Genomic DNA, 21,028 nt, shown 5'->3' on the forward strand with positions numbered 1-21,028 from the left:
TATTTATATTTTCTTTTCACATTTTCTAATATCTATACAGAGTATAAGTTCATTCAAAATTTGAATTAGCAAAAAATTATAATTAAAATGTCAACAAATAAATATGTGTATGTATATATATATATATATATATGCAAAAGAAGTTCATAAAAATCCAAGAAGAAAATCATGAAACACTGCCAATTCAATCGGGACAGACAACATTTTAGATCTTCAACTGCAATATCTCAATGCGAAATTGAGAACACAACAAATAAACACCAGACAGCAGCTTTACAGTAAAACATACCCAAGAACCTCCAAGAAAGATAAATGAAGCAGAAAGAATATGTTACCACACAACCAAATACCACCCCCATATATCTCAATCTACTACCTACATACATATATATATATATGCATATGTATATGGTGATATATACGTAATAATATTTCAAGCTTGTGGCTTCTTCTTGCATTGCTTTGACAATGGAAGTGAAATGTGGATGAAACCAAATTTTCTCCTCTGAGCAAAGAACTGTTTTTGTTGAGCATCAACAATGTCTTTCTCAGCTCTTGCAGGAAATCTCAGATCCTCTCTTAGTTCCTGAAGCATTTGACTCAGGGCCACCTTCCTTCTCTCATGGTGTCCACCTTCGTTTTGTCCAGCTTCACTCATAAGCTGTTTTCTGCTAAGTATATCACGCATTGAAACTGTTGGCCGTAAACTAGGCTTCGAATCGCCGGTTATCGGAGGTGCCGGAGGTGTTGTTGGCTTCTCGAAATCATTCAACAACGAATGTAGATTATGATCAGATGGGTGGTGATGATCAGGAATCCATCTCCTGAGAGCTTCTTCAGCAGCGAGTTGCTTTTTGCTAGCCATGTCTATTCTGTTCAAAGCTTCTTCCAGTGCTTGTTTGCTGTGTTTAACTTCTTCTGTAGCTTCCTCCAGTTTCTCAAGAACATTCAGTTTAGAGAAATTGTGGTGCATGGCGTCCACTACTCTCTTGTTATAACAAGGTTTTGGCGGCAAAGGAGATGGCAGAGGTTCTAAGATTTCGTTTGATGTCAGAGCTTTCATTTCCGCCATGGCAAGAGCTTCTGCTGCTCGAGCTGCCTCTTCCATCTTCCTCGCTGCAATCAATCTCATCTCAGCAGTACTCTGCATCATACTCCCCTGTTTTTGCTCTCTTGAAACTCCACCAGCTACCTTCTTAATCTGCTCTTTTTGCTGATCACCCTTCAAGAAGCCGCCGCCATTGCTGGTCATCTCTGTATTGCAAGTTAGCCTGCACTGGCGTGTCTTCTCTACTAAGCTCTTCTCCCTCATCATTTTCTTATTGAGAGATTCAACAGACGACTGAATCACTCCAAGATCGTTTATGGTTTTACCAAGGTTCAACTTTGCCTGCTTCAGCTCCATTAAGATCATATCAGGAGATGATGCAGGGCATTGAGTACTGCTACTACTCAAGCTTGCCATCATAGTCTTCATCGTATTATCTTCTTCATTCTTGTTACTGCGATGGTGATCTTCGTTCATTTCTTTGATGTCTGATTGAAGTATCTGCTCTGGGACGGTCATGGATTTACGAGCTTCTTGCTGGAGCTGCCGTTTTAGCTCTTCAACGATGCGTTTTGTGGTTCCAAGTTCTTCAAGAACATCAAGAGTCTCCAGTTCTTTCACTATCAGATCCTTCTCAAGCTCCGCCGCCTCTTCCTCCACTTTCTTTATATCAAACTCTTCAACTCCATTCTGCTCCCACCATAACCAGAAAAAAATTATATTATTATAATTAATTCAGATTTCTTCTTAATCCGAACCAGTTATAATTTTGCTCAAACAAAAACAATAGTCAAACTAAGGGTATAAGTCAACTTAAAAAAGACAAAACACTTACGTAGGATTCCGCGAGCTTGTTATAAAATGGTACCCAAGATCCATGACCGCCGAACCGGGTAACTGCTTCCTTCACCGACCCGAATGGCGGCGACGTATCGATCTCCGCCCTCAAACTCACCTTCCTTATTCCGGGACGGGGACTCCCGCCCGGATATCGACCCGGATCCACGCAAAAACCGAAACTTTCTGCTCCAGGCTCCGACCTCACCTCCCGGATTCCCGGTGTTCGCGGGACTGCTTCCATGGCCGAGTCTTGGGGAGTCTCTGCAAATCTCATTGTCAACGCAAGAGCTCAACGAATTGAATTTAAATTTAAAGGGAAAGGGATTTAAAGAGAAACACATTGAAATAATTAATTGCAGATTCTTTAAAAAAAAAAAAAAAAGGTGGAAAGGATTTCTGGAGATTGTATTGTGATGATTGTGTTTTCAGGTTACTGAGTCATGACTCGCCGAAAAGAACGAAACGAGACAGACTGGGTCCACTTCGCACTCAGTTACCGAGTAGGAAGGGGATGGCTTTTTCTAGGAGTGAAGGGATGAGGGTAAGACTTACAGAGCTTAACACGTGGCTATTTATGAGTGGTAATACATTAGAAAGTCAAACGACGTTGTGTTTTTGACCACAAATTAGCTGGAAAGGGAGGGAGAGCCACGTGTTACTGGATGCAGAAGATCGTTGACTGGAAGCTTGACTTCGTCGCGGTGATTGCGGTTTTCTGGAAAGCTATCGGGAATGGCAGTTACGTGTTTTGCTTTATGGAAAGGGAAAGCGTTTAATCATGACGTTAAACGACGTCGCATTCGTGCCCGTGCTCTGCCCTAACCGCCTCAATAATCTATTACAAAAGAGAGAAAGAATAGTGTTTTCCCCTTATTAGAAAAACAAAAAAGGAAAAAATATAAGGAAAGAAGAAAAATAAATCCATTAAAATTTACCAACTAATATAAAAAAAAAATGAAGAATTAATCTGATATTTTTAATCATATTGGAAAATTTTAATTTATTTTCTAAGTTCAAGAATATATATGATATGTTTTTATTAAAATATAATATTAATTTGTGTCTATATATATATGTATATGTAATCCATTAAAATTTATTGCTTCAAAAATAATTAAAGTGTGAAATATACTTTTTTTACATTAACAAAAAGTGAGAAAAGTGATGGTTTTTTCTTTGACTAAAGTTGTAGGAAATGTATAAAAAGGGTTAGGGTTGGTGGGAAATGAGAAAAGATAAATGTGAGAACAATAAGACTTTTTCTTTTTCCTTTTTTCTTTTTTTTGCAAAGGACTACTATATGCATGCAATGCTAAAAAGATGAAGAAATATTTCACTATTATCCTTGTTAATTACAATAATTGTGTAACACTCGGGTTCGGAAAATTGGTATGGGATAAATTTTGTTATTTTAGATATGTATAAAAAATAAAATAAAATATATTTTATAAATTAATTCAATAAAATTTTCGTTTTATTTGGAAAAAAAAATAAATTAGAAAAAGAGATTAAAACATAATTTTGATAAACAATAGTGAAAAATTGGGTTCGGATGGTGTTTTTGAAAGAAAAATTAGAAACTGATGGTCAGAAAGCAATTTTAAAAAAAATTTGTCACGTAGGACCGCTCAATCAGCACCCTCGACGAACTGGAGCGCGCCGTGCGGCAAGAAACGCTGACTCAGTGTCACGCGAGAGGCCACGCTAGCGATCCATGTGCCCTGCGATCGGACAACCCAGAAGCCTTCCTGCGCGCATGGACGGTTTATGATCTGTTCCCTCATCTGTCCCGATCGGACGGTCGCAATCAAATGCAATGAACGGTCCAAATTTGTTTCCTTCTTAGGCGCGATTGGACTGTCGAGATCAAACACGATGAATGGTCAAAATTAGTTTCCTCCTTATGCGCGATCGAACGGTAGAGATTAAATGCGATGAACGATCCAGATTAACGCGAGATGGGTATAAAGATTTCGCATCACACTGAACCCAAACCCTAGCCGCTAGCCTCCCGCTAGAGAAGAAGAACCAACCGCCAAAGAAGGGAGCTGACCATTGCCCGCTGCCATACCAGAACCACCTCTGACCACAAAAAAAGGTAAAAATTCTCTCACCCACTCGGAATTCGATTTCGAGCACCCATGTGGCCACATCGGAGCAAAACAAATGGCAGGTGAGGTAGAAACAGCGGGCAAAGCCTAGCGGAGCCGCTGCAGGCAAAACTCGCAATCACCTCCGATGAGCCCCATTCCGTCTCCCATTTCGTATGATTTTTCTACTATTGTGTTTACATATCTATCTTCTATAGGTTAACTGAATAAAAAAGCCTAGCCATTAAGGTGCGCTGACGGAGCTGTCGTACCGAAAAATCCCACCACTAGTAATTTTTTATTTTTAATTTTTTTTCCGGCCAACTAAGGCTCCCTAACGTGTTTTCTCGCAGGGATAGGTATAAAACTAGCCAAAATCGGCCAAAACCGATAAAAAACGGTCAGGCCGAGCAAACCACTATAGCAGGCGGTGGTGCCGTCGCTGGAACATGGCTGTGCCACCATATCGGAACCCCAAAATTGGCCCAAAAATTATTTTTAACATCGAATTTGAGTTTTTGGAGTATTTTTAGGTACGCGAAACGTGTTTTAATCTCTACAGGAACATTTAGGAAACTTGGGGACCACCAGTAGGCGCAGTAGAAAATTGGGTATTTCAGACATCGATTCAGGTAAGGATCTCTCACTTTATTCTCTGTTATAGAATTAAAGTTTAATTATTAATAATATGGTATTTTATGTAATTTAAAAAATTTCGTAAATAATTAAAGGTTACTAATAGAGATGGAATCAGTTAGTTATTTATTGTTTGTCTTGTTTAATTAATTGTTTGATTTTACACATTTAAATACATGATAATATACTGAAATGATTAAATGATTTAGTTGTACTTCTTTTATGCATGTATTATTTGTCTTGTGTGATTTACGGTTAATTTGTGAAACTGAAAATTTAAATAGAAACGAAAAATTACTTCGTTAAGTGAATTAATAGTTGTCTTACTAGATATTCTGGGAGATGGTGAAAATACCGGGTACATAGAGAACCTGACTGTGAACGTTATCTCACACCAGATTCACTTTTATACCGGACGAGGTATCGATGGATGATATTTTTAGCGCTCACACATGATGGAGTATGGAGACGATTCGATTCACCTTCATACCGGACGGGGTATCGAGGGATGATATTTTTTACGCTTATACCGGACGAGGTATGAGGATGGTCAGTTAATTGATAAAGTTTAAATATTGGTTCACATGTAGTATGACATCTCTATGAACTTACAGGAATACCAATAAACAAATAAAAAATGAAAAAATATTGTTCTTCCTCATTTGAATATGAGATCATGATGTTATTTGAGTTATTATCTCTATAGGTCAGTTTTGAAAATTTTACAACGGTAAGTATGCAATAAATAGTTTTATTTATGATAAATGAATTTACTTAAACTAAGAGTTTCATTGGTTGTTTTTATAATTTTTACCAACCTTCAATTTTTGCATCTGTAGCTCACCATTTCATTAACTATTTTAGATCAAGAGGACTAATATTCAGATCTCGATCAACAAAGGGTTGTGAATAGTTCACTACCAGGACTCCCTTCAAAGGCTAGTGAAGGTCATTGTAGGATGTTCAGTTGTTTACTCTTCGTTTATTTCTTTGATTTTCTCTTGTTCTTTTAGAAAATACATTCCTGTAACCCTATTAGGTATTTTAAATTATTGTGTAAGAAATGTGAATTCTAACTCTATTATTTTGTTTTCGCATTCAATTATGATTTTATTTTTGTTAAATTCTAGATCTTTATAGTTAGTATCAGAGCCACATTCTTCGGAATCATTCTTTACACAAAAATTTAAGAAAACACTAAAAAATGAATTATTGTTGAACCATTCCATGTGAAATACAGGTACATATAGATGATGAGAGGAGGTCCCCCACTAAATTGAACAGCCCGGGAGGGTTCGCTTTGAGAGGATGTTGATCGACTCTTTGAAATACTAGAGAAACTCATTATTGCACAGCATGCTCGGGAGGAAAGGAAGGAGCTACCTAACCCTCCCCAGCTGCCACAGTTTGAGCTACCCTTACAGCGGGAGGATCCTGAGCCACCCCGGTATAACTCTGCTCCTCCACAGTATCATTCACACCACCATAGTATGGTCCGATGCTCCCACCACATCATCTGACACTGCCACAGTACAATCCAGTGCCTCCACTGTATCATCCAGTACCACCACATGGTCATCCGGTTCATCCCCAACACAATTCGATCCCTCTTCCACGGGACCTAGTTTCACCCATAAAGGACTCAGATTACATTAAGAGGTACAAAAGGCTAAATTCATTTACTTTTATAAGGGCATCCTCATTTAAAGAGACCAAATACTAGTTAGCTGAGATAGAGAAAACTTTCACAACTCTTAGGGTGGTTCTCGAATAGAGAGTTATACTCGCCACGTACATGCTGGTGGGAGAAGCAGGCCGCCCTGCCAGTTCTAGTCACTTGGAAAGAGTTTCTGATGGCCTTTAATGAATAATACCTCATAGAGCATCTCCGACATATGAAGGAAATGGAGTTTGCATACCTAGTTCAGGGTAATATGACTATGTCAGAGTATACCTAAAAGTTTCTAAAATTGGGCTGATATTTTCCTGAGAGTATGATAGATGAAGGTAGAAAAGTAAGGAAGTTTGAGTCGGGCCTCCGTACTTGGATTAAGCAGCAACTAAATGTGTTTGACCTCAGTACTTACTCAGCCGTTTTAGTAAAGTACAGCTAGTGGAGAGGAACTTTCACTCTGATACAGTAATTGAGTGGATAACTCACTAACCTGATGTTTTATTTTTTATCATCTACTCATAACGGTTGAAACCAACTGAAATAATACCTATATAATAGATAACCTGTTATAAAAGAAAAACAAATTTTGATAGTGAAGCAGCCCCGGAAATTTAAAATGGAATTTTATATTCAAAAATATCAAATGCGGAAGCGAGATCAAAATTTCAGTTAACATCTCTTACACGAAAACCAAAAACGTACTTAAAATATAAAAGATTAGACTAACTAAGAGAGAAACTCGAAAATAAAACTATGAGTATGACTACAGAGTCTCTAGGCATCCCCTTCGTCGTCCTCCTGCGGAACGGGCTCGGGAACCATGTCTTCCTGATCTGAAATGGTTAAATAAGGAGTGAGCTACACTAGCCCAGTAAGAACATCACGATATCTCACCGTCACGGAGGTAAAGGTGGGTAGAAAAACACAAAAGACCAATGGAGCATGATTTACAACAAATCCTTTTATTTATGATAAAACCTTTACCATCCACTTACCTCGGTGGAATTCATGAAACAATATAAGAAAACAATAACATTATCACAATCATGGAATAATATAAGCTGTAAAACATAGCACTTATCACGCCTTTTGTAATTCAATCATTATACAACATATCATTTTCTCATTTACCAGCCTACTAGTATCCATGGGGGTCCATAGAGGTCCCGCTACCCGTTAACCTTTAACATTCATAATCAGTTTCCAGGGCCGTCCCCATACCCCGTCCGGTATGGGCGCCAAAACCATAAACCTCAATACCCCGTCCGGTATGAGGGTGAAACGGGCCGTCCCCATACCCCGTCCGGTATGGGCGCCAAAACCATAAACCTCAATACCCCGTCCGGTATGAGGGTGAAACGGGCCGTCCCCAAACCCCGTCCGGTATGGGCGCCAAAACCATAAGATCTCCATACCCCGTCCGACATGTGAGACCAAAATCCCGGTAGGGTTCCCTACGGACCCGGTCCGTCCACCATCTCCCAGGATATCTAGTCAGGCTGACCCCATCATACAATTATCAGTCTACACAATCTTTCATTTTCCTTTTCCTCAATAAGCATCATCAATTCACATTTAAACAAGCAAATCGTAATTCATGTCAAACAGATAACATACAGTATCAGTTCTTCAGTCTTTCAACCCATAATTAATAAAACAGTAATATATGCACTCGAAACTATAAAATGAACACATCAAACCTCATAATGCATTTAAAGCTGTAAAACATACCAAATAACAGTAAATCATCAATCACACTAGACTCGGGCTCCATTAGCAACCTTAAGCAATTTCACACATGCGTTAATTCAAGAAATACCGTTTTATCATTTTGAACTTTAATACTGTGATAGGAAATAGGGTGAGGGGTCCTTACTTATTTTCGGGATCGGAATACGATTCACAGTGCGCCTACAGGCCGTCCCTAATTTTATCTGAATTTTTCCCGGGGAACTGAAACACACTAACGGTACCTGCATGTGTTCCAAAAAATCTCAAATTAGGCTCAGGGCCCCTTTTTTGCCAATACCGCAACTCCGGCACGGTGGCTCCGCCGTGCTCCGGCGACGGCACCGCCGCTTGCAGCGGCGATTCGCCTCGGGTTGGCTGTTTTCGGTCGTTTCCGGCCGAGTTCGGCCACACTCGCATCGGTCCCTGCGAGAAAACAACCCTAGGGCCCTCGGGGGGCCAAAAAATCACAGAGAAGTGGAGCTTACCGGCGGCGGCGCTCTCGGGTGCAGCGGCTCTCCGGCGAGGTTCGTGGTTTGGTGATTCGGCTCCGGTCAACCTGTAGAGAAAAGAATGGTGATTACGGTGATATAAAAATTGCATCAAACGGAGGCCGGGAAGGGCCTCGTCGGAGGCAAAAATCGAGAGGGGGCGCGGCGGCGCCGCTGGTCTTCGGCCGCGTATTCCGGCCGTTTGGCCGGGATTTTGGCTTCGATTTGGCCACAGGAGGAATCAGCGTGGAAAAACGATTTGGGGGTATGAAATTTACCTCGATCGGCGGTCGGAAATTTCCCCGGTGCGGCGGCGGGTGGCGGCGGTCGGCCTCTGGTTCGTCTTCTCCGGCGAGCGGCAGGCGGCTAGGGTTTGTGGTCTGGTGTGGGGGTTCTATTTATAACCCCTTGCCTTTTGATCTCAGCCGTCCATTTTGTTTTAATATGGGCCGTTCGTTTTTGATTGAATCTGGGCCGTCCGTGCGATTGTATCTGGGCCGTCCGATCGCGCCCACGCGGATCGCCAAAGTGGCCCGTTCCGGAGCGACGTGGTCTTGCCACGTGGCAGGCCCCGGTTGGCCGGGACTGCTGACCGGGCCTGCTGACGTGGCTGCTGACGTGGCTTTTTTTTTTCTTCTCGGTCCGGGCGCTACAACTCTCCCCCCCATAAAGAAATTTGGTCCCCAAATTTGCCTCATTACTCTTGATCAAACAGATGGGGATATTGGGCCCTAAATTCTGATTCCAGTTCTCAAGTCACCTCCCTGGGCGTGTGGTTCTGCCACATGACTTTTACAAATGATATTTCCCGGTTGCAGAGTATTCTGCTTTCTCGATCCGTGATACTGACCGATACTTCTTCATAAGACAAGTCCTCTCGGAGTGGAAGCGGTTCGTGAGCCAAGACATGAGAAGGGTCCGGATTGTACTTACGTAGCATAGATACATGAAACACATTATGAACCCGGGAGAGCTCAGGAGGCAGTGCAAGTCTGTAGGCAGTGGTACCAATCTTGTCTAAGATTTCAAAGGGTCCAATATATATGGGGTTTAATTTTCCCCTCCTGCCGAACCTGCTAATTCCCTTGAAGGGGGTGACTTTAAGGAACACCCGGTCGCCTTTCTCAAAGGCCAGGTCCCTTCTCCGGGTATCGGCATAACTCTTCTGCCTACTCTGAGCTGTCTGGATGTTCTTCTTGATCTTAACTATCTTGGACGTGGTTTCTTCTACCAAATCCGGGCCAAACAATCTTCTATCGCCCACTTCCTCCCAACAGATCGGTGACCTGCACGGACGCCCGTATAGCGCCTCGTATGGGGCCATGCCGATGCTTGCTTGGTAGCTGTTGTTGTAAGCAAACTCTATCAGGGGTAGGTGGTTGTCCCAATGGCCCCCGGAGTCAAGGACACAAGCTCGGAGCATATCCTCCAGCGTACGAATTGTCCTTTCTGATTGTCCATCGGTTTGGGGGTGGAAGGCAGTACTAAGAGACAGCTTTGTTCCCATAGCTTGCTGGAAACTATTCCAAAACCGAGAAGTGAATCTGGGATCCCTATCGGATACCACTGTTACTGGAACTCCATGTAGTCTGACTACCTCCCGGATATACATTCTTGCCAACTTGTCCAAGGGATCAGTAATTTTGATGGCCAGGAAGTGGGAAGACTTAGTGAGTCGGTCAACAATTACCCATATAGCATCATGTCCCGATCGTGCCTTTGGTAGTCCCGATACGAAGTCCATGGTGATATGTTCCCACTTCCACTCTGGAATCGGTAAAGGCTGAAGTAACCCGCCCGGGCGTTGATGTTCTGCTTTGACCTGCTGACATACCAAGCATTTAGATACAAAGTCGGCTATATCTCTCTTCATCCCATTCCACCAGAACCGAGGTCGCATAGTTTGGTACAATTTCGTACTTCCTGGATGCATGGCGAACCTTGAACTATGGGACTCTGTCATGATGTCTCTTCTTAACTCACTGTCGTCTGGGACACACACTCTATCCCTGAAACGAATCAATCCGTCGGCGGAGATCTGAAATTCTGAGCTCACTCCCTGTTCTGCATCCTTCTTGCGGGTTACTAGGGCGGGGTCGATTGACTGGGCTTCCTTTATTCTTTGGATTAACTCAGGTTGGACTGCTAGATGGCTCAAACATGTGGCCCTCTTCAGATCTCGCAGTCGAACCTGCTGCGTGGCCCCAATGGACCTGCATTCTGAAACCATCAGATGGGCCAGGGTGCCTGCACTTTTCCTACTGAGGGCATCGGCTACTACGTTGCCCTTACCTGGATGGTATAGGATGTCACAATCATAGTCCTTGAGGAGTTCCATCCACATTCTCTGACGCATGTTAAGATCCTTCTGGGTGAAGATGTGCTTCAAACTCTTATGATCAGTGAAGATCTGAAAGGTCTCCCCATACAAATAATGGCGCCAGGTTTTCAAGGCGTGTATGATGGCGGCAAGCTCCAAGTCATGGGTAGGATAGTTCTTCTCATGATTCTTTAGCTGTCTAGACCCATATGCTATAACCTTTCCATGCTGCATTAGGACACAACCCAGGCCCAGATAGGAGGCATCACTGTAAACTGTGTACCCTCCTGATCCACTCGGTAGAGCCAACACTGGTGCAGTAGTCAGTCGCTTCTTCAACTCTGAAAAGTACCGCTTCAACCTTTTCGGGGTTCACCGACACCCCTTCCTTCGATATAACATGTCCTAGGAAGGCGGTTTGTTCGAGCCAAAATCCACACTTGCTCAACTTCGCGTACAACTTCTTTTCCCTGAGTACCTGCAGAACTTGGGCAAGATGATGAGCATGTTCTTCCCTACTTTTTGAGTAGACTAAGATATCATCGATGAACACGATGACAAATTGGTCCAAGAATTCTCTGAAGATTCTGTTCATTATATCCATAAAGATGGCCGGGGCGTTGGTTAGCCCAAACGGCATAACCAGGAACTCATAGTGTCCGTACCTGGTTCGGAATGCCGTCTTGGGGATGTCTTCTGCTCTCACTTTTACCTGATGGTAACCTGATCGTAGATCTATTTTAGAAAAGACCTGTGCACCTTGCAACTGATCGAAAAGGTCATCAATCCGGGGAAGAGGGTACTTGTTCTTAATTGTTACCTTGTTTATCCTTCTATAATCAATGCACAGTCTCAACGTTCCATCCCCTTTCTTTGCAAAAGTAACCCCAGCACCCCATGGGGAAATGCTGTGTCTAATGAAGCCACTGTTTTGTAGCTCAGTGATTTGTTTCCTTAGCTCTTCCATCTCGATGCGGCTCATTCGGTGAGGAGCTACCGAGATGGGCTGGGTTCCTGGCTGTAAGTCTATGGTGAACTCGACCTCTCTGTCCCCTGGTAGACCGAGCAGTTCATCCGAAAATACGTCTGGAAAGTCTCGGACTACTGGAATCTCTTGGATACAAACTTCTTTCTTGGGTTTACCTAGTTAGGGAAAATACAATATTAAGGCACTGGGAATTAAGAAGAAAAGAATTTGTCATTAGGGAAAATCAGTACCGAATAATTTTATTAACTTGTGAATGGCTCCTCGTTGGGAGGATTAAATACAATCTTTTTATTAAAGCAGTCTATGGTGGCGTGATACGCCGCTAGCCAATCCATTCCTAGGATTACATCAAAATCCCCTGTGTCTAACCCTATAAGGTCTACCCTCAATTTCCTATCTCCTATCTCCACGACACATGCCCTGTAGACAACCTCTCCTAGCAATGTCTCCCCCCCAGCGGTAGATACAAGCAATAATGAATCAAGTCTATCAGGTGATACACAAATTTTGGAAGCAAGAACATGTAAAATAAAAGAATGTGATGCACTAGTATCAAACAAAATATGAGCAATGTGGCCAGAGATAGTATACATACCATGTACCACGTCCGGGTCTGCGTCGGCATCCTTCTGGGTAAGGTTGTAAACTCTGCCCTGGATTGGAGGCCTCCCTTGATTCTGGTTTCTAGGGCACTCCCTCGCATAGTGCTGGGCACTGCCGCATATGCGACAGGTGTTGTTGAGGTGGTAGCAGGGTCGGTCCCCATGATCCCTGCCACAGTACTGGCAGATCTTCCCACGTGCTACCCCCATAGCCTGAGGAGGGGCCTGAACGGCAGGCCTGAGCCTCTTACTGGGTTGGACAGGCATGGTAGGCGCTGGCCTGCGGAGCGGGGCTGAGGGTCGGGAACTTCCCGCTAGCTGAGGGCGGGTGTCGAAGCTCCTTTCTATGATCTACGCCTTTGCCAGGACTGCCGAATATGTCTCGAGCTCCATCACCAATAAGTGCTGTCTGATCGCCGGGCGGAGGCCCCACTGGAATTTCCTGGCCTTTCGGCCCTCATCCAACAATGTCTCCGGGGCATGTCGGCCCAGCTCCAGGAACTTGTGGGCATACTCCGACACTGTCATATTACCCTGGACCAATTGAGCAAATTCTAATTCCTTTAAATGTTGGATGTGTTTAGGGAGATACTCCGCATGGAAGGCCGCTAGGAACTGCTCCCAAGTAACTGGTACAGGCAGGGTGGCCCGCTTGAGCTCCCACCAGCGTACCGCTTCCCCTACCAGCATGTAGGAGGCAATGGCAGTCCTCTGCTCAGGAATTACTCCCAAGGTCTAAAAAGCTCTCTCAGTCTCTGCCAGCCAGTATTGGGCCTCTTCGAACGAGGATCCCCCTGAAAAGGTAGAAGGGTTCAGTCTCCTGTACCTCTCTATGAAGCCGGGGTCGATCAAGGAAGGAGCGGGATCCCGAGGTAGAGGGACTGGGACCGGCTGAGGGTGAACTGGGGGACCCTGTGGTGGAACCTGCTGATGTGGTGTGGGTACTGGAAAGTGCTGTGGCGGCGCCTGCTGGTACTGTGGCTGTGGTACCGGGTCGTACCGCGGCTGTGGTGCCGGTTGGTACTGTGGAGGAACAGGCTCCTGCCGGGGTGGTACGGGATCAGCCTGCTGTAGTGGGGGCTCAACCTGCGCTAGCGGAGGAGGTCCGGGTAACTCTCTTCTCTCCTCTTGCCTTCGCTGGGCAACTACGAGAGCCTCCACCATCTCATACAGTCTGTCAAGATCCTCCCGAAGCGAATTATCCTGAGCCGCTCGGTTTAGTGGGGGCCTTCCTCTCCTCATTCCCGTGTACCTGCATTCACAAGGAATGATTGAGTAACGATATATCGGTGAGTATTTATATAAGGCACTATTGTGTAAGGGATGGGTCCGAGGAAACGCGGCTCTGATACCAACTGAAGCAGCCCCGGAAATTTAAAATGGAATTTTATATTCAAAAATATCAAATGCGGAAGCGAGATCAAAATTTCAGTTAACATCTCTTACACGAAAACCAAAAACGTACTTAAAATATAAAAGATTAGACTAACTAAGAGATAAACTCAAAAATAAAACTATGAGTATGACTACAGAGTCTCTAGGCATCCCCTTCGTCGTCCTCCTGCGGAACGGGCTCGGGAACCATGTCTTCTTGATCTTAAATGGTTAAATAAGGAGTGAGCTACACTAGCCCAGTAAGAACATCACGATATCTCACCGTCACGGAGGTAAAGGTGGGTAGAAAAACACAAAAGACCAATGGAGCATGATTTACAACAAATCCTTTTATTTATGATAAAACCTTTACCATCCACTTACCTCGGTGGAATTCATGAAACAATATAAGAAAACAATAACATTATCACAATCATGGAATAATATAAGCTGTAAAACATAGCACTTATCACGCCTTTTGTAATTCAATCATTATACAACATATCATTTTCTCATTTACCAGCCTACTAGTATCCATGGGGGTCCATAGGGGTCCCGCTACCCGTTAATCTTTAACATTCATAATCAGTTTCCAGGGCCGTCCCCATACCCCGTCCGGTATGGGCGCCAAAACCATAAACCTCAATACCCCGTCCGGTATGAGGGTGAAACGGGCCGTCCCCATACCCCGTCCGGTATGGGCGCCAAAACCATAAGATCTCCATACCCCGTCCGGCATGTGAGACCACAATCCCGGTAGGGTTCCCTACGGACCCGGTCCGTCCACCATCTCCAAGGATATCTAGTCAGGCTGACCCCATCATACAATTATCAGTCTACACAATCTTTCATTTTCCTTTTCCTCAATAAGCATCATCAATTCACATTTAAACAAGCAAATCGTAATTCATGTCAAACAGACAACATACAGTATCAGTTCTTCAGTCTTTCAACCCATAATTAATAAAACAGTAATATATGCACTCGAAACTATAAAATGAACACATCAAACCTTATAATGCATTTAAAGCTGTAAAACATGTCAAATAACAGTAAATCATCAATCACACTAGACTCAGGCTCCATTAGCAACCTTAAGCAATTTCACACATGCGTTAATTCAAGAAATACCGTTTTATCATTTTGAACTTTAATACCGTGATAGGAAATAGGGTGAGGGGTCCTTACTTGTTTTCGGGATCCGAATACGATTCACAGTGCGCCTACAGGCCGTCCCTAATTTTTCCTGAATTTTTCCCGGGGAACTGAAACACACTAACGGTACCTGCACGTGTTCCAAAAAATCTTAAATTAGGCTCAGGGCCCCTTTTTTGCCAATACCGCAACTCCGGCACGGTGGCTCCGCCGTGCTCCGGCGACGGCACCGCCGCTTGCAGCGGCGATTCGCCTCGGGTTGGCTGTTTTCGGCCGTTTCCGGCCGAGTTCGGCCACACTCGAATCGGTCCCTGCGAGAAAACAACCCTAGGGCCCTCGGGGGGCCAAAAAATCACGGAGAAGCGGAGCTTACCGGCGGCGGCGCTCTCGGGTGCGGCGGCTCTCCGGCGAGGTTCGTGGTTTGGTGATTCGGCTCCGGTCAACCTGTAGAGAAAAGAATGGTGATTACGGTGATATAAAAATTGCATCAAACGGAGGCCGGGAAAGGCCTCGTCGGAGGCAAAAATCGAGAGGGGGCGCGGCGGCGGCGCTGGTGTTCGGCCGCGTATTCCGGCCGTTTGGCCGGGATTTTGGCTTCGATTTGGCCACATGAGGAATCAGCGTGGAAAAACGAGTCGGGGGTATGAAATTTACCTCGATCGGCGGTCGGAAATTTCCCCAGTGCGGCGGCGGGTGGCGGCGGTCGGCCTCTGGTTCGTCTTCTCCGGCGAGCGGCAGGCGGCTAGGGTTTGTGGTCTGGTGTGGGGGTTCTATTTATAACCCCTTGCCTTTTGATCTCAGCCGTCCATTTTGTTTTAATCTGGGCCGTTCGTTTTTGATTGAATCTGGGCCGTCCGTGCGATTGTATCTGGGCCGTCCGATCGCGCCCACGCGGATCGCCAACGTGGCCCGTTCCGGAGCGACGTGGTCTTGCCACGTGGCAGGCCCCGGTTGGCCGGGACTGCTGACCGGGCCTGCTGACGTGGCTTTTTTTTTTTCTTCTCGGTCCGGGTGCTACAGATAGAGTAGGTAGCTTTAAAATAAATTATATAATAATTATATTTTATGATAATTAAAATAGAGCAATAAAAATGGTTATTAACATATTCAATTATCATGAATGTGCTTTAACATCTTTTATAATTTATAAAAGATGTAACAAAACTAAAACGACACCGTCTTAGGTAAAGAAAAAAAAAACCAGAGGCGGAGAAGGTGAAGAGGCAGAGGAATGTATACCTCTACCATCAACCGAAAAATGAGGGGAGGAGACCAGCACGACGGGCAAAAAGAATAGTGCATGACTCCTCCTGCCCCTCCTTATAAAAACGAAGGGAGGGAAGTCGATCGGTGTAGGAAGGGAGAGAGAGAGAGAGAGAGAGAGAGAGAGAGAGAGAGAGAGAGAGAGAGAGAGAGAGAGAGAGATAGAGAGAGAGAGAGAAAAAGAGAGGAAAACAGAGGGAGAAGGCCGCAATTACTGTCAGTCAGCAACCGAGAGAGGAGAGGAGGAAAGAGAAGAGGCAAAAGGAGGAAGAAATGATAGTGCTGCACGTGGGAGAAGGGGACAGTTTGCACGGCAATTTCGGGTGCGTTAGGCTGTTCTGCGGCTCCGTCCAGCATGATTCCACCAAATTTGTGCTGGATCCAAGAGCGCGAGGCACCCTACGGTGAATTTTGGCCAATCCGCAGCGATGATTGGCAGTGAGTGGCGTGACCAGTGGCTGGCGGCAGCGACGCGTAGTGGTCCAGTGGCGGCGCGTGTAGAGACGCACAGACATCTGATGGTTCTGCGTGGTGAGTTATAGGGACTCAATTTGGGTAGGTGAGTTCAAAAAACCCTAATAGTTTACGGTTTTAGATTTAGGATTTATTAATCCTATTTAATTTTAATACAACAAATTACGTATCCGATTTATAATTAAGAACAAATCCAAACTTGAACGTTTGAAATTATAGAATAACTAGTTCGTTACTAATCTGATACGTATATCACTGTAATAAATTGATCTTGTACATCAGAGATAATTTCACGAACGAAATTTAGACAAAAATCAAATAAGTGCATAAGTGCTTACAAATATAGTTTAATATTTCTAAGATATTAAAATTGTGACGTTTAATAATTGGTGATTAGGAACTTGATTCTGACGAGATTTTGCTACTGACTGTTGTGTTCTTATTTATATTTACTACTGCAATTGTTGATGAATTATTTCGCTAGTTTTAGTAATTGAATTCATGTATATACTAGTTGCTATGTAATTGGGAATATATTAAGAATATGTACAGAGTTTGGGGTGATGAATGATTATAGTATACGTGTTATAGGTATAAAATATATAAAATAATAAAAATTAAAAAATTTATTAGTGAGATGAAATAAATAGATAGCCAATAAAAGATTTGAAAATTTTATTTAACTAGTATTACCGATGGGTGGGTGTGTGTGTAGCCTTTTGGCATGTGACACCCGTGAATATGACTTTAGCCAGATGTGGTAAAGCGATAAGAACTATGAACTGAATATTATGTATTGCAAACCGTAAACTGTGAACTGAACTGTAATGTATTCATATGGTATAAGGGATCTTTATTGCTCTCGTTGATATTGGTGGAAATGGCATCGCGCAGTGAAACTATTTTAATAGGATTTAAATCGATAGGAATAGATAAAAAGTCATGTATAACGTTTATGATACTGAAACACTGAATTAGTATCTATTAAACTGCTTAATGTCTAAATCGTGATACTGAATACTGAGTTATGCTATTTATTAAATTATTTATATATTGAGTTACGATATTGAGATGATGAATTCTGAATGTTTACTGAATAAACTGATTTATAAGGTTTGATTAATGAATTAGGGTGTAGATATTATGTATTTTTTCAAATAAAGAGAAGAGTTTTTTGAATCATCTCTGTTGGCAGTTTTATGTTTTTTACCAATTTGGACAGATTATCCTATTATTTGTTGGTTACTTACATGCTTATTGAGCATATTAAGCTCACATTATTTATTATTCATCTATTGCAGATCAAGATATTCAGAATCTCGCTCCTGAATAATGAAAGACTTGCAAGGAGATCGTTCAATTTTTATTTTAATTCAAATAGTACTTAATGTCAATTATTTCCTTTTTAATGAGTATTTAATTTAAAATTTAGATATGTTTCACGGATACTAAATATTTTGAGTTACGTATGCAAGAAATGTACTCATTATTATTTTAAAATTTATTATGCAAAGTATTCTTATAAATTATTTTATCATGATATGGTATACCGTCAGGACCCTTGATGTGAGTTCGTGCTATCACAAAAAAAAATATAAATTTTCTTTTCATATGAGTTTTTCATCAACTAAAGTTTCAAAATTATTGTATATAATAATTAAATAGTATGAGTCGGAGAATTAAGAATTTTATGAAGGGATATCTCAATCATGTTATACTGTATTATTTTCAAATGGTATGTACCTCTAACTTTTTTATATTTTTTTATTAAAATATATTGAATTCAATTAAAATGACTTCCCCGTTAAATTTTCTTACAATCTCTTCTCTTATTTCTCCCATATATATATACACATATATATTATCTTATTAAATTAATTAATTATCATAAAATTTAAAATACGTGGATAGTAAATGTACGGGTAAGAATTTAATTTATAACATGATGCCGAATGGTAGATCCTATACATGCATCACCTTTTCTCTTCTTTGTGAGTTTTTTGATAATTGGAATTCCTTGAGAAAATTAATTAATTATTTTAATTATGGGTGATTAATACTCGAGGTTATCTTTAATCATGATTTATTATTATCACGATTGCTACCTAGTGGTGATTTTCATTGATTGTTATGATTCTTAATTTTTCTTTTAATGTAAACACACACACACACACACATATATATAGTCTATTGTTGTAAGATATCATATAATATATATATATATATATATATATATATATATATGCGTGTGTGTTTATCATAACAATAAATTTAGGCTAATTAAATTTATGTTTTAAAAAATTATTCAGATAAATATACAATTAATTTTGAGAAATAACAATTTAATCTTTCAAATTTTCAATTCATTTCATTAAATTATCTGTAATATCATTAGATATTTCAATTACATCACGGGGGAATAAAAAATTCAATATAATAAACTTATACACCAATCATATACACAAACACCACCTATCTATTTATTAATTTTAAATATTTTATGAGATTAATTGCACGTATATTTTACATCTTATATATTACACAAATAATTATAAACTTGTGTATATATATATATTGATCCTAGTGTCATTTATCTCATAAAAATTATAATCAACCTTCGTAGTCCATAAAAATAGAGATCATTTTCTTTAGATTTAATCTAATACTAGCTAGTATATAGCTATCAAAAAATGAAAATATGTTCAAAAAACGAAACTCAAATTGGAAATTGTGAGTTCGAAGGCTTTAAAATTAAGAGTTATATTTCATTTATAAATTTCTATCAGATTTTAATTTGGTAATTATTTAATAATATTATATAAATTTTGAAAAACTATATATATTTAGTTACAAAAAAGTTCAAATAAACTTTTGGGTGTGTTGAAAGTTGAACTCTGACCAATTCGAGTGAAAACATAAGTAAAGATACATAGACCTACATTAAAAGAATGACAACTGAGTTGTAGTATGTAGGTATATATGTACATATAGAATTATTAGGATTCATATATCTGATTTATTTTTATATTTATAAATGTCGCATTCTCGTTGGGACATTTATAAAAGAATCGAGAGGAAAAAATTTGTTAACCTTATTAGGGTTTCTTTGTTTCTCACATCCTTTTATTTTTCTCACTATCTTTCTCAAACACATTAAATACAAAGTTATGTTCTTTCAAAATTTTGAAGTCGTGAACTATACGAGGTTATTATTTAAGTACTTATATTCGATTAGTTTTTTTAGAGCAAATTTTGTTCTAAATAATTTATTTTTTTTTGGTAGTGAATTTGATTGGCATTCTTGTTGCCTTCATGAATTTAAAATTAGATATTGATGAAAGCTGATAACATTTATTACATATAATATAATTCAAATTCAACATCTTGAGTTATTAAAATTAAACACATTTGAGGAAAATAATAAATGGTATGTACATATACGTGTACATAATAATTAAATGCTGATTTAAGATATTTCTCTTGTAAAGCATGGATTGTATTTTGGGCACAATTTCAATGGGAGCCAAAAATTAGAATCAAAATAATAAAATACCCTTTAACACTAATTAGATTAATACACTATCAAGGTCATGTTTGTGGTCCATCAATTGGTCCTAGCAAAACCTAGTTCATTCATAACCCAAGATCGGCATCAAATTTTAGGGGTCCCAAACATTTATTATATACCCAATATTATAAACCTAAACCATATTTATATATATATATATATACACACACACAACATTACCCACATTAATTTCTTGAGAAATAATATATATATATATATGTATGTATATACGAATTTAACGAGTTATCATCTCTCCCCCACCCATAATAAATCATAGCCTTTGATGGGGTACCACTCCAAGTTCTCATTTATGATGGGTTTTGGCTCAACCCTAACCAAATTTCATCACTCTCAACTGTTTCTCTTCATCTTGATCAAAATCAACGGTCCAGATTAATCCACCTCCCCCCACCTAATTAATGACATACACATTCTTCCAAAATATTATCAATTATGCAGCTACCCCAAGCATTAATTTAATTTAAACATTTACTTATTTTTTTTAATAAATTAAATAATAGATATAATGTATAATTCAATTCAAAATTATATATACATATATATTTATATTTATAATAAAAAAATACATGCACCAACTATTTAATTAAGTAATAACTAATTAGACAAATTAAGTTATTTATTAGTAATTAATCGTCCCAATTATATTGTCATCATATGTCAAAATCAGTCCACCATCTGTGTATTGTCACTCTTATATAATAGATTATTATGTCTAAATTATTCGATTGCAAATTAAAAAATATCTTGTGAATTCA

At 40.6% G+C, this 21,028-nt stretch overlaps 1 protein-coding gene across 1 annotated transcript; it reads right to left on the reverse strand.

Annotated features, from left to right (window-relative positions):
- Positions 1–147: 147 nt before the first annotated feature.
- Positions 148–2,378, reverse strand: LOC110819145 (WEB family protein (DUF827)). Its single transcript, XM_022048226.2, has 2 exons — positions 1,884–2,378; positions 148–1,738 (listed from the first exon to the last, which is right to left on the reverse strand). The coding sequence occupies exons 1-2, from the start codon at positions 2,160–2,162 to the stop codon at positions 434–436; spliced, it is 1,584 nt and encodes a 527-aa protein (XP_021903918.1). The 5' UTR covers positions 2,163–2,378; the 3' UTR covers positions 148–433.
- Positions 2,379–21,028: the final 18,650 nt, after the last annotated feature.

This window comes from Carica papaya, chromosome 2 (assembly GCF_054855325.1).
Source record: "Carica papaya isolate Zhongbai chromosome 2, ASM5485532v1, whole genome shotgun sequence".
Taxonomy (NCBI): Eukaryota; Viridiplantae; Streptophyta; class Magnoliopsida; order Brassicales; family Caricaceae; genus Carica; species Carica papaya.